Source organism: Anopheles maculipalpis, chromosome 2RL (genome assembly GCF_943734695.1).
Source record: "Anopheles maculipalpis chromosome 2RL, idAnoMacuDA_375_x, whole genome shotgun sequence".
Taxonomy (NCBI): Eukaryota; Metazoa; Arthropoda; class Insecta; order Diptera; family Culicidae; genus Anopheles; species Anopheles maculipalpis.
Window position 1 is genome coordinate 35,475,973 of NC_064871.1, and position 13,673 is coordinate 35,489,645.

Consider the following 13,673-nt stretch of genomic DNA (forward strand, 5'->3'; position numbering starts at 1 on the left):
TTTCCTTAGCTGCCGTTGGATTGAAGTGGCAGCAACGGGTTGGTCTTGTTACTCTTGTTACTCTCGTTTTTTTTCAGGCATTAAACAACGACGTTACTGGTTGTTAGTTGACACATTTTGTTGGTTTGGCTTTCGCCGTCACGTTTCATCACACTCATTCACTTGCAATCTCTATCATATTGCACATAGAGTTGATTGGCTGTGGTAGTTTACACAAATAATGGAGGTTTTTTTTCAAATAAATTGAACTTAGTACTTGCTCGAAAACCAAAAAACCTTCTGGTTCAATTCCTGCTGCTCCCTCTGGATGGATGTTTGTTGAAAATGAAAACGAATTTAAAACGCAATCCGTACCACCCGTGGTCGCGTTCATCTTTCACCATCGATCGTGCGCACACCCTTTCCAGCAAAAGTGTGCGTTCTCTCGAAGGAGTAGATGCATTGTCGCACCCCCTGGGGAAAAATGGCATGGTGGCATCCGTGGCGGCAATTATTGAGCGTCGACTTTGTGTGTATGTTTGTGTGCTTACGAGAATTCGGCAGTTCGGCATCATTTGGCAATAGTAATTGGATTCCCATTGTATTAAAATTTCGCTTTCACACTATCGGTTTGCTGTTAGCTACAGAAATCACTCTTTGCTGCACAAGTGTAACTATTTTGCATACGGCGCGCTACTTATCTATAAAATATATATTCATACTTTATACCTCTGTATGTGTGCGTATAGTATGTACTGGTTGCAGGATTTGTTGTGCCCCGCTGTTGCTGGTAGTAATACGTAATATAACACACCGCGAAAACACCGAACCGAGTAGCAGCCGGTCCGGCGTAAATCGCCCCTTTGCCGCACTTTCTGCTTTTATTATTGCACTATTATATGAGGAGCCGATAGAAGCACAGTGACTGTGGCTATTATTGTGAATAATGTAAATACGAAAAGGCAAAATCTAAAAACCAAAACATCAAAGGTAGAGAAAATTCCATGTTAGCAACACACATTCGAATGCCTGTTTTTAAGCATCTTACCTGTCAACAACCATCGCTGCGAACTTCCAGTCACTGATCAATTCTGCTTCTTCGTCTGCTTTCTTCATACGATTAGTGATGAACTGCAATTCCTTTAGTATGTGGTGCAAATCCTTGTGCGTACAGCCGGAGCTGGCATTCTGCTCTTCGACCGTTGTAAGACGCGTAAAGCTAAAACAAGATAACAAAAGGAGGACAAATGTGGTAAAGTGTGTGTGTGTGTGTTGTTCAGCTTGGAGGGCACCTAAGCGGCAACCGAAGCTTTACTTACACCGAGCCCCCTATTGCGGTAGTAGAACCGGAAATGCCAGAACAAGGATGCCGGAAATCGTCATCGATATCGAGCACGTTCGCAAGCAACGATTTTGACGAACGTTCCTTCAGCTCCAGTTCTTTCATGCGATTGCTCAGGATAATAGTTTTGCGTGTGATCTTTCTACCCGGTCGTCCCATGCGCAGTATCCACGGTAACCATTGCAGGAAAACGGATTTGATCTAAAAAAAAAAGAGAAAAATTAGGTTCATCTGGGAAATTCATCATATTTTTACTTTTAGGATTTTAAGATAGCGAAGCGATGCCCACTGAGTGGAATCTTGCCACCATCATCAACCTATATACAAGTTGGGAGACAGACTAAAGTACAGCAACTATAGGAATATCACGGTGTTGAATATCACCTAAAAACGATTTCCAACGCTAAACTGATAATTGGAGGCTATCGGAGAAGATTCCAAAACTCATATATGTTAAAGCCGCATATGACAGCACACACCACATTTCAGGTGAAGGTTAGGCCTCTATGTTACTACCAAGGGCCTGAGCCTGGGAGCTGAGCTAGCAAGTCCCCTTTGCTTCAATCTGGCGCTAGAGAAGGACATCCGACACGTAGAGGTTGATACTTCGGGGACTATCTTCTATATCTATAAGTAAATCCAAATTCTCCCCTCGCAAATCTCGCATTGGAGATTAACAGGGGAAAACGCAAAATGAGAGGGTACACCGACATGGTTGATGTACATGTGTGTAGGTGATCGTACCTTCGAAGTCGCCACAATTTCACCTGTCTGGTGTCAACAGTCAGCACCGACAACATGATAAATGTTCCGTTACACGCAAATTTGCTGGCTGCCAAGCGATCATACAACTTTGAGAAAATTTCTCCACACAAAACACTTGTCGCGACGAAACCCAATTAGCCGCGTTCGACAGGAACAAGGATTTTATGACCCCGGATCTCCGAAACGATAATGCAGGGGTCGGCTAGGGTATTGGAATGGTAAACGTAAATGAGGATTTCTGTAGCGAACTGCAGTCAAGCATATTGCAAAGCAATGATTGGGCCTGATAAACCATAGGTACCAAATAATTTTGGAGCTCCAAAGCCAAGTCAAGGCTTCTTTATGAAGTCTTCAGCGTGAGAGCTTCAAGAGAGCTACCTTTTGAGTATAGAGCTTCATAGAGAGTATAGCTTTTTGAATTGAAAAACGCATTCGGAGATCTTGTTAAGGTGAGGCTTGAACATAGCACTCGAACTCGCTATCGAACACTCATCACAACTACTTACCCAGGGAGGCATCTCGTGGATATCTGCCGTTCGGTGATGGTAGTTTAGTACGACAACCGTAAGCACCACCGACGACGCTACCATGAACATGATGCAGTTGAAGTATGTTCCTGTGAAAATCACATTACAAGTATAGAAAGTTGTACAATATTAGTAAAACGTACAGATAAATTACATGTGCATTTAGAGTGACAAAGGTAAAATAGGAGGAAGAAAAAACTATACGACCATTCCAAAAGAAAGCGAACTATACACACCTTCACGACACAATCAATGCACACTAACCGAAACTAGACGAAACTAAACTCAAAAAATTGAATCAAATAGACAAAACATGCTGGAAACATGCAGTAATTGGAACAATGCATAAGTTCAGTGGTGTGTCGTTGATAATAGAGATAGAGAACGAACATGCGGTAAGTTGCATGATGCCGATGATGGAATTAATTTGACAATTTTTTCACCGCCAAGTTTTGAAGAGTTTCAAGGGCGATGTGTATGTGTTTCACGTCCAACAGACGGATAAGTGGTGTTCTAGCCGTTATTGCAACGAAATGGGATTCGCACTTTTAATACAGTTGCGAGGAGTTGAAGGATCTCTGAAACCCTCAAACACGTGCGACACACATGGCATCGAACTGTATTAATTAGTTTTTGTTCAATGTAAAGGCTTTTGTTTTTGATAGCAACTGTGCAGCCATATTTCAATGTTAGTAATCACAGTCTTGTGTTTTCATCATTAGCGGGACACGAACGAGGTGGTTCTTCGTGGTTGACGGACTTTCTTTTTGTACAACAATTTTCGAGCTGCAGATAGAAGTCTCTTGTATATGTAAACCGAATTTGGGCTTAGATCCAACCTTTCGCTACATGCATGTTTAACAGGACCTACACGATAAAAGCTAAATAACAAAAATAGAATCATAAACGCAATAGCAAAACCAAAACCAAAGGAATAAACTAAAGTGGAGAGCATGTTCTCAAATCCTACAGGTTAGAGCCAATCCTAACAGCGGTTAGAGCCTAAACTAACTGTTCCAGTGTACTGACAAGGAGCTTTCACCAGAGACGAACACAACACCGCAAAACGAACAGAAAACCAACCATGTTTGCAAAGCTTTAGCAGTGAATAATGTTTAAAAAAAGAAAAAGGTTAGGAGCAGCAATCGATATCGAACAAAATCTTAACAATCCGTGTTTATATATTCACAAAAGAAGAGGTGCATGTAGTAACCGTTAATTGAGAAGCAAATCGGAACATCGTCTTTGGAAACTTTCAACCGTATACCCACCCACGATGGGTGGGTGTAACCACGTTTCTCCACATGGGGGAACACACATTGTTTGCCTTCAAACCGCCGCCCAACTTGGAAACTTCTGGCTGGCAAAAACACAAAGTGCAAAACTGCTGGCAAGAGAGCCAATTGGGATGTATAAATCGAAACAGGTGTGTATCGTTTAAAAACACATTCTCCAAACAAGTAAACACACAAACAAATAAAGTCCCATAACTGTATCAATCGATCGCATATAATAGGGTAAACAAGGGGAAAACAGATGTGATTTATGCTCGCTCATAATCGATTCACCATATAGGCAGAAGCATATAGGGGTGGCGGGGACTATTAAGGGTTTCGGGGAAACGGTGCGATTGCGCGCTTTTGCTTACTTCGAATTAAAAGAAAGTAAAACAAACAAACCGAACGAAATACGCTAATATGAAGGCAAACTGCAACTGAACTGGAAAAAGTTGGTGTGAGCAAGGAAAGCAGATAAACAAACCATGCAAGTAATATGTGGTACACATCTTCCACCCCGAGACCGGTGTGGCCACTCTTACGGGGACGAAAATGGGAGGTAATTTTTTTTTTATGGTAGGAATTCGTGGGAATTTTAAAAGTTGGATAGCATAGAAAGGGTAGTAAGTGGGTTGAGAGAGATACAGGTAGTTAGTAGTTACATAGTTTAATCGGGGTTTGAGTTTGTTCGATTTGCTGTGGCATCGCAAACGTTTCGCAATGCCGTGCGGTTTTTTTTTTTCATTTTGTTGTTAAGTTCCTCAACACTACAGAGTTTATGCGATTAGGGTTATGCGTTTAAGTTTGTTGATATACATATGTAGTAACATAATATGACCGTATTTACGTAGTTTAAGTCGAACTGCATTTACTTGCACACTTGCCGGTTAGCTTGAATGAATGCCTTGGAGGGGATTTTGCAATCATTCTCTTTCATTTTTTTAAATTCGTTAATCTGTTAAATTTGAATGTTATTGGATCCGGTTTACATTGAATACTTTGTTTGGTATGTTTTTTTTTTTGGCAAAATAGTTTTGGTACTACAATCGTGTTAGGCTATACCTAGCAAAGGGACTGCTTCGCTCGTTTTCGTAATAACATGTCCCACTAATAATGAAAACACAGTTTGAGATACCAGTATAGTAAGTCCTGTAAAAAATAACAAGAAAAACATCATCAAAATCATTAACACTTCGTGCTTTAGTACGTGCAGTAAAAAAAACCGTCGAAAATATTCTCGTATCGGTACGGGAAGCAAGTTTTGCTGCTCTTTCTCGTGGTAAAAATCACATCAATTTGAAGGGCCCACCCACGAGCCCAAGATACAAGAGTATATACGCAGAGCACATCACACACACACACACGTTATTTCCAGCATTTGGCGGAAAAAAATCAGCCCAACTGACACACATATTTGTATCAACAACTATTTGTCTCACTAATTATATAATTTTGTATAAAAAGGCAATAAATTCTGTGCCAAAAAATTATCCGTACATGGAATATATTTTAAATTTTTTGGTTTGCTAATAATATTTTGTTGGCAACGATTCCTGACTTTCAAAGTTAGATTTTTGTGTTTTAAGTGTTTTTTCCCGAAAAAAGGCCGTCTCACACATCACAATCCTGGTTAAAATTCGAAAACTGATCATTGATCTCTGGAATGAAGGCAAAAGGTTGTCCGAATCGATCGTGATTTGAATCGATAATAGATCGTGATCGATCGTGACTGTAGAATATTATCATTGCAGAAGGATACCGAGGACGAAAGAAGCAGGTAAGAGCGGAGCAAAATTTATGTCTTCCGATCAGACAAACTGGTGAGCGTGTGGCGCTATCCAAACACTCAATTGAATGCAAAAATTCTGCGGCCGACTGTTAATTGTGGTGCCTTTAGTGCAAATGGCACCGAACGCTTGACGTTGATTGATTCTATAATAGATCGTTTAAAGTATTTAGACATTCTGAAAAAAAAAACTTGAAAGTAAGTGACTAAATTTTCCGCTTTTTCAATGATCCAAATCATACTTCCATGTTGGTCAAAGAATAATTGCTGCACAACGTTAAAACAATGTTTATTCATCCGCCACAGTCTTCAAACCTCAATCATATTCAGAGTTTGTGGAATAATCACACTATCCGGATCGTCCCCCCGTAGTGGGGGTTGTGGGACTAACCAAATACGTGGTATAAGCAGTCTAGTAAGCCATTTTCGATGACCGGCATGACCTTAGAGATCGTTACGCCAAGAAGTAGATGAAGAAGTTCGTAGCACGGATAATTTTTTGAGGTCAATCAAAAAAACAAAATTTGGGTTACCATTTGAATCAACAGATAGAATTGTTTTTTGCCAAAATCAGTGATAAAGCTGATGATTAGAATACATTATACTACTTTGTGGAATAAATATAACATTTGTTTTGATTGGTTGAATATGTTTTCTTCAGATATTTTGTATCCCTGCCTTTGCAGTACAGGCAATTTTTTGACACAGTGACCATATCAAATAACGACCGAGTTTGATGCGCAACGAAGCGCATTTTGCACAATCGACAGCCTAACTTAGTAACTGCTTAGCGGAGATTCGATGAAATAGAGGTGGCGTGATGAAGAAGGAATTGCTTTCGGTGTCTGGGATGTTGGAGGAAAAACACACCATTTAAAAAATCTAACATTTTTTTCCAGCAGAATTTAAAAAACCATTTTTGAGTGTGTCTCATACGCAGACGCACGCGAATTGCAAAATGTCATTTGAATAGAAAAGTAAAGTAATGGAAGCGATCTATCAGCGGTGTGCTACACAATAAAGTCGGAACGGAAAGAAGCAAAGATTGGTCCTACGTGTGATTTAATATAATTGTAGTAAATGTTGTAAATCTAGCGAATGTACATTCCGGATGAAATGAAAAAAATTAGCATATTCTTAAAGGGCTAAGCTAGAACATCATATAAAGAACAATTAATAGAGCAGTATTGACTTGGTTATGTTGTCTGTAGGTTTGGATCAATGTAAGTAACCATTTTAAGTTTTAAGTTGTCTAGATGAAACAGAGAAAGAAACAAGAATAAAATAAGATTTACGATAAATCTAACAAAAACAGTCTAAATAAAGATGATCAAGATGCACATAGAATAAACGATTTTCCCAGAGAAGGATAACCAAGAGTGTGCAAGGTAGTAGGCTAATTCATGCAGTTATTTACTCGCCATAGATTTGTTTAACAATAAGGGAAATTAAAACAAAATTTCACCGATAAAACATAAATGTATAATGCAAAGTACGATGATAATACGGATAGAGCGATAGGGAAAGAGGGGAAAAAACAGAGTAATAAACCACTCTAAACCGCTCACTGCAAGATGCCTGCAAGAAGAAGTTTGAAAATGCAGTAGAGACAGGAAACATGCTTTAGAAAGCCAAACTTTCAAATGACATTAAGGAAATTGTTTGAACTAAGTTGTCGCCATCGGTTTCACTTGATAAAACAAAAATAGAAAAGGGTATACACGTGTGAGGAAAGATACATTCCTCCGAATTCATGCTTCATAATAAATGCTCCATTAAATTTGGGTAAGAATTGACATGTCCCGGAATCCTGTCTAGAGTGTCCTATTTTCTTCCCGAAACTGAAACTTAATTCTTCATCTTTCGAGGACAACAACACAATCAACGAATCTGCGATCGAAAAAACCGATATCAAACGAAACGACAAAGCCAAGCATTCATACACACACACACAGAATTACACAGTTATCGGGACAACAGCTAAAATCGTTTTAATCGAAAAAGTTTGGAGTTTTTGTAAAAGAAAAAAAGATAAAGACAAAAAGAAACCATTTTAAAATTCCTAACATTTGGTTCATCTAACCTAGTAACGGAATTGCATCGGATACTTGAGGTAACGTCTCCGCAACTAAATTAAGGAATACAGTGAGTGATAGCAGTATAGTTACACCTGAAATGAAAGTGAAGCCGTTTAGTTTTACATGATACCCGCGCGCGCCAAACGCTCTGTCGCTCAATACGTGGAGGGTTTAACCGTACAGTCGTCACGCCTTCGATCCAAACGTGAGATGTACTTTTATGTGGCGATTTACTTTAAATACGTTTGTACACAACAAAGCTATGTTTTGTATGGTGAAATAATGTCAATAATATAGTTGGACGAAACTAGGATCGTTCAAACACAAATGAGTTGATTGGTAGGGCTCTTTCATATCGCCGAAAGTCGATGAAAAATGGATGACGCGCCCCCGCCCGCCAAATGTATGCGACATTGGCCTTTTTTGTATGGGCAGGAAAAATTCATTTCGTTTGTAATTAAAAAAAGCAAACGTTATCTTTCCGGTACGGTACTGTGGCGTACTTACCTAGGGTCAACTTTTCACCCGAGTCTGGTGGAAGCGTAAATCCAAGCAGGGCCATCGAAGAAATTAAGACGCATGGAACTATCAAATTGAAGAAGTAGTAAAGTGTCCGCCGGCGTATCTGTATGGTGAACGTAATGTCCACGTACGGTTCCGGGCAACACTGATATGTTATTGTATTTTTCTTTCCGGGCATTCCTGGCAAGAAAATGTGTAAAAAGTGCATTTTTTTTATTTTAAAATGGAGATGTATTAGTCACGATTTAAAGAAACGGATCGTGATCTGGGGAGAAATTTACATACCTATGAGATACCATTCGCCGTTCGTGATGAAATCAGAAAGATCTCCTCCATCATCCGAGTTGAGTACGAGATCCAACTGGAAGGGAAACAAAATTTAGTGGTTATCACTTCAAATTTACAATTTTTTCCAGTCTTTTCTCGTTTAATTTGCACTCCTCAAACTTCGAGGATCATCTTCTATCTAAACTTCTGGTAATGAATCTTGTAACCACCCAAAACTTCACATATCTGTCGAGACGGACAAAGCAAGGACTTTTGCTTGTTCTTGGCTTAACGACCTTCTATGTCATGCCGGCCATCAAATGGCTTACTAGACTTGCTGATAACACGTAATTGGATAGTTCGTCTAGGGGACATTAAACAAGGACTGTACAGAAAATTACTTGATAGTACATCAGAACAGTCTTTACAAACTGAATTGTCTTTGTCAGTACTGAATTATGTTTGTCTTGTTACAAGATTTTGATGAAGCTGTAAATGCATTGTTTAAAGTAAATTACCTGATTTCCATCGTAAGTCCAACTGCCGAACTTCATCTCGCAGTGCTGATCATCGAACGGAAACCACGTGATATCGATTTTGCACGTGCTCTTAAAAATACCGGGAGGAACATATAAACAGCTTCCATTGTTTTTCACAACTATGTTCGTATGATATGTTCCGTCGAATCCTTCATCAGCACTGTAATATGAAGATGGTGCAAGAAAAAAAAAAGGCATGATTGATCACTCGTGCGGCCTTTCCCTTCAAGAATCTTCGCTAGAGGTTTAGGCGCTTACCTGTTGTACATGAGCACGTCCGGCTTCCAGAGCTTGTTCGGGGTAATTCTCAAATCCCTCACACCACCGTATTCGGAATCGTTCCAGCGCAAGTTGTAATCGTTCCATTCCTATAAATGTAGTGCCAAAATTGAATCAGTGCGCTATTTTGGCACTCCCATCCATTTGCACTGGGGGCACGTGCCATCGACCACGAGAGTCATCCCGTATGAGATTGTTTTTGTGTAACTATTGATGTTCTACGTATGATATGAAGCCATTGCGATAACCATATTTATGAACATTTACGAGTAGCAGCAGCAGCAGCAGCAGCAGCATTTCAGTAGCATTTCTCCGTAGGGATTGTTGCATGCATGTTGCTCAAAATGGCTATTTTGTACGACCAATCAATAACGTTTATCGAGCAGTTTTTGGTTCAACACTACGGAAAAAGGGTTTCGTTACGGAGCGGGGAGAAAAGCCATACGATCAAGACAAACAGTGTAGCCGCAGGGCTAATAAGATGCACAATCAATTTTATTTAATCACAAAAATGGGTTCTAATTTGCATCCGAATAAAATATTTAATAGAGAAGCGAAATAACTCTAACTACAGAAAAACAAAGGGGAAGCAAAACATTCAAAACAGCATTCACATCAGCACTAAGTTAGAGATTCATGCAACAAAAAAAAAAGTTCAACCGTGAAGTTTGCCGTTTAGTTGAATTAAAAAGACTGTTTTATTACAAGCGTAAAACACGCTAGTTTTGCGTTTGTTTCGTTTAGTTGACTTTTCCCAACTACAGCATGGTTGTTATTAGGGCAACTTTGTTTTTAGAGTTTCAGTTTATGGTTGTTATTTTAGCGTTATTTATTGTTTACAAAGCTAAACGATTTAATCTCTCCTTCATCCACAATCTCTATTGACAAAAATATGTTAAGAATTTCCAAAGAGCACTAAAAGCTCTACAGACCTATGCGTGTTCAGTACACGATGAACCAGTTTCTCCGATTCCGAGGTGAACCTTTTCCTTATGCAGAAATGTTCATTTATATGAACTGCGAACATAGCATTTCTGAGGGCTGAAGTCAAATTGATACAGAAAACGGTTTTGGTTCGTTCCTGTGTTCAAAGGACTAGATTAAATTAACAGTTTACTTAACAGAACGCTTCTCATCTTGAAGCTTTGAAAAAAATTACATAAGATCATTATATTGGATGAAGTATATTATATTATGCATAATGTATACAAACAGAGAAATATATTAGATGTCCACAAGATAATGACAGGATTTTCTTTCCAACAATGGCGCGCCCTTGTCAGTATCGTTACATTGATGTAACAGAAAAACGATTTTATGAAAACTACACGGAGAAAAAATGAATTACATTCTTGTCACAAAAGCGACCATAGTTCGTACTTAGACCAACGACACATTAAAACATCACAAATAGGTAGTTAAATTTTTCATTTGGATAGTAATTCCAATTCCAGTTTGAAGATCAACGCTATTAAAATGAACGACGAAGCAAAAACAACGGGTGTGTGTTAGAGTTGTCTGTACATGTTTTCAACAGGTTACACTTAAAACTGCTAGCTATAGAGAGATAGAGAGTAGTAATCAAATCGTACATAGGCTCTAAAAGGGAAGATAGAAGGTTGCAGCTATGCAGTACCTAAGAAGCTTTTTTGTTTTGTGGGTTATTTTTTGTTAAAGTTCATACAGCCTATGGAGCCAAAATATGTACGCGATCGGTAAATCGGTAGGGTGAAAGTAACTCGTTCGAAAAACTCAATGCATCCAAACAGAGCATCCTAAGCATCGAAAAGGTCTAATGTAATGTGGGCAGAGTTAGAGTTAGAGGTTTTTTTGGTGAGCTGTTTTATGTTATTCTGTTATGTCTGTTTAAAGGGCATGCAAACTTTACCGTGAAGACGTGTAACTTACCAACGACAGCCATATGTTCGTTATTAAAAGTTGATTCTTCTCGTCCTACAATCAATCAATTTGCAGAAATGAAAGGATTAAATCAAAAGAAATAAATCTATTGCGTAAGAAAACAGATGAACCGCAACAGGTGTGCAAGTCAGTATCAATCAAAAGGAAAGAAAACCTATTAAAAGAAAAACAAGTGATCACCAAAAAATTAAATAAAAGGATGGAAAGAATTACTGGAAAAAAGAACACACAGCACGCATAGCGAGAACGTACGCTGTTAGGCCATTCGTAATTGGTAGCGTAGCTGGAACTTTATGTGACGTTGCGTTTGTTGAGATTGTAAAAGGTAAATTAATGTAAAACCAAACTCACGTAATGGGAGCACACACGCAGAAAAATCAAATAATTCCTAATAAATTATCTAACGGACAGCTAAAACATCAGACGAGTAATGAATGGAAAATCAATACCTGTCTGAGCATCAAATTAAAAAAAAAGTCCACACAGACAATTGAATTTGATCGAGTATTTTTTTTTTAGTAAACATGCAAACAATACTATTTAGGTAGTAAATGTAAATGAAACAAAGAAGAAAAAAATAGCGCAAAACATCTTTTTGCAGTTTTTTAAAAAGGAAACTTAATTACGAAAAATTTATATGTTACAAACGATAATCTATAAGTTATGACATGTACCCATTTAAAAGCGACATAAACAGATGCCAAAATCTAGGCAAAATCGGGTTTGAATTAGTTTGACATGATGTTTTAAATTTCAGGTTAGCTTTAGAGAATTCCATTTCTTCGGTTTAGAGGAGCGAGCTTTAATTTTGGATATTTATTTATTTGCAGCCTTCTATTTTGCTACGCATACACGCATATTTTGTTTAGTTTAGTTTTAGCCAACTGTAGCAGGTTTTTGTTTAGAGCTAAGGACAGTTTTTTTTTTAGCACGTATTTGGTCCTCCCTGGAGGACTTTAGGCGCATCTACATTTTGCTTGTTTTTGTTTATAATGGTTTATTTTAAATATATATATATAAATATCCACATAATCACAAGTAGTACACAGCGAGTGAAAGGTCCAGAAAGACACGACAATTATTTTATAGCAAAATGCATTGGGGGGGCAGCTTTAATATTTTGTTTTTCGCATTGCTGGGCATGGTAAACCGCCAACACCGGGTTTTAGTAGTTGGTTATGATCAAGTTGAAAAGATGACTTCTTCTTTTGTAGGAGAATATGTGTTGTTTGATGGTTTTATTTTTTTGTGGAGAAAACACTTCCTGACACTTCTGTTCTGTTTCACTGTATAGCTTGTAGTGATCAGTAGTATATGTTTGTAGTTCAAGATAGATGGAAAAATAGGTTAGTTGAAGAGCAAGATGATCTTCCAAGAAGTAAATGAGAATTTAAAGAAATAGAGACAGTACTTAAGAGATAGAGGGGAAAGGAAGAAGTCATCCTTTCAGCAGTCGATCGACCGGCCAAGTAAGGTAGCGTAACTGTTCATAAATATAGGCTTCATCATCCCAATACAAAAAAAAAAGTGTGTTCCTTAAATCCGTGAAACCTGGCCACAGACGATTGAGCTGGGGAAGAGAGAGAGAGTGTGTCGCTGCGCGTCGGGTACATGCCACTTACCAGATTCAACCAAGCGTTGGTAGTAAGTATCTGATTTTTTTCGTCCTAGAATAGTTTCAATAGGGTACAACTTGATTATAATGGACACATTCTACAATTCTCACGAGGAGCACAGAGCCCTGATAGATGTGAAGTGTATCTCTCTAAACCAAAAAAAAAAACACACATACACACGATAGCTCCATCGGCGTAGAGCGGGGCGGGCAGAAGAAAAAACCCGGAGAGTAGAGAGAGAGAGAAAATTGAACCCAAAAAACAAACCCAAAATTTTGGAAATAAAATTGTAACAAAAAAAAAAAACCACAACAACAACAACAAAAAAACGGTTACCGAGCCAGAACCACCGGAACTCCGTAATACTCACAACATCGATTATTTGTTGCAGCGTCAGCCCGAACTTTACTTCCAGCGGGTCGGACTCGTTGGCGACCGGGCGTTCAAGCGTGTTGTACGTTGCCAATAGATTGTTCAACAGTCGTTTCTCGTGCGGCCCTTGAAGACTATCTGTAATGGGGGAGGAGGTTTGGAATGCCAAAAAGAAAAACGAAAAAAAAAAGATCAATTGAGTGTGTTGGCACACAGGTACAAAAGCAAAATGCCCTGCTCCCTTTTCTTACCCTTAATGTAGATGACTAGCAGACACAAAACGATGAGATACAAATCCATAACAAAATACATCGTTGAACGCAACGCCACTCGAAACTGTTCGCCACACTAAGCGATTACACATTTCACGCGCTTTTAATCAACTTCATTCGGAAGCGGAACAA

The 13,673-nt window shown here is 38.7% G+C and overlaps 1 protein-coding gene across 5 annotated transcripts; it reads right to left on the reverse strand.

The window, feature by feature from the left end:
* Positions 1–842: 842 nt before the first annotated feature.
* LOC126557854 (neuronal acetylcholine receptor subunit alpha-7) lies at positions 843–13,673 on the reverse strand. Of its 5 annotated transcripts, XM_050213763.1 has the most exons (13): positions 13,521–13,673; positions 13,268–13,407; positions 12,904–12,948; positions 9,341–9,450; positions 9,062–9,242; positions 8,562–8,637; positions 8,262–8,456; positions 7,760–7,846; positions 4,953–5,039; positions 2,593–2,702; positions 1,299–1,522; positions 1,028–1,198; positions 849–948 (listed from the first exon to the last, which is right to left on the reverse strand). In XM_050213763.1, exons 1-13 carry the CDS (start codon positions 13,579–13,581, stop codon positions 864–866), a joined length of 1,572 nt encoding a protein of 523 aa, XP_050069720.1. In that variant the 5' UTR covers positions 13,582–13,673; the 3' UTR covers positions 849–863. The 5 variants fall into 5 exon arrangements, with proteins under 5 accessions (XP_050069716.1, XP_050069720.1, XP_050069717.1 ...); XM_050213759.1 differs by lacking the exons at positions 4,953–5,039; positions 12,904–12,948 and adding an exon at positions 11,270–11,314 and having other exon boundaries at positions 843–948; XM_050213760.1 differs by lacking the exon at positions 4,953–5,039.

What these genes read in the sequence shown, in the direction of transcription:
- LOC126557854 (XM_050213763.1), bottom strand. Translation starts at nt 13,581, where the DNA reads ATGTATTTTGTTATGGATTTGTATCTCATCGTTTTGTGTCTGCTAGTC. An exon ending in TGCAACAAATAATCGATGTT is followed by an intron (nt 12,949 to 13,267) that starts GTGAGTATTACG and finishes AAACTATTCTAG; the next exon opens with GACGAAAAAAATCAGATACT. An exon ending in CGAAGCAGTCCCTTTGCTAG is followed by an intron (nt 2,703 to 4,952) that starts GTATAGCCTAAC and finishes TGATTTTCACAG; the next exon opens with GAACATACTTCAACTGCATC.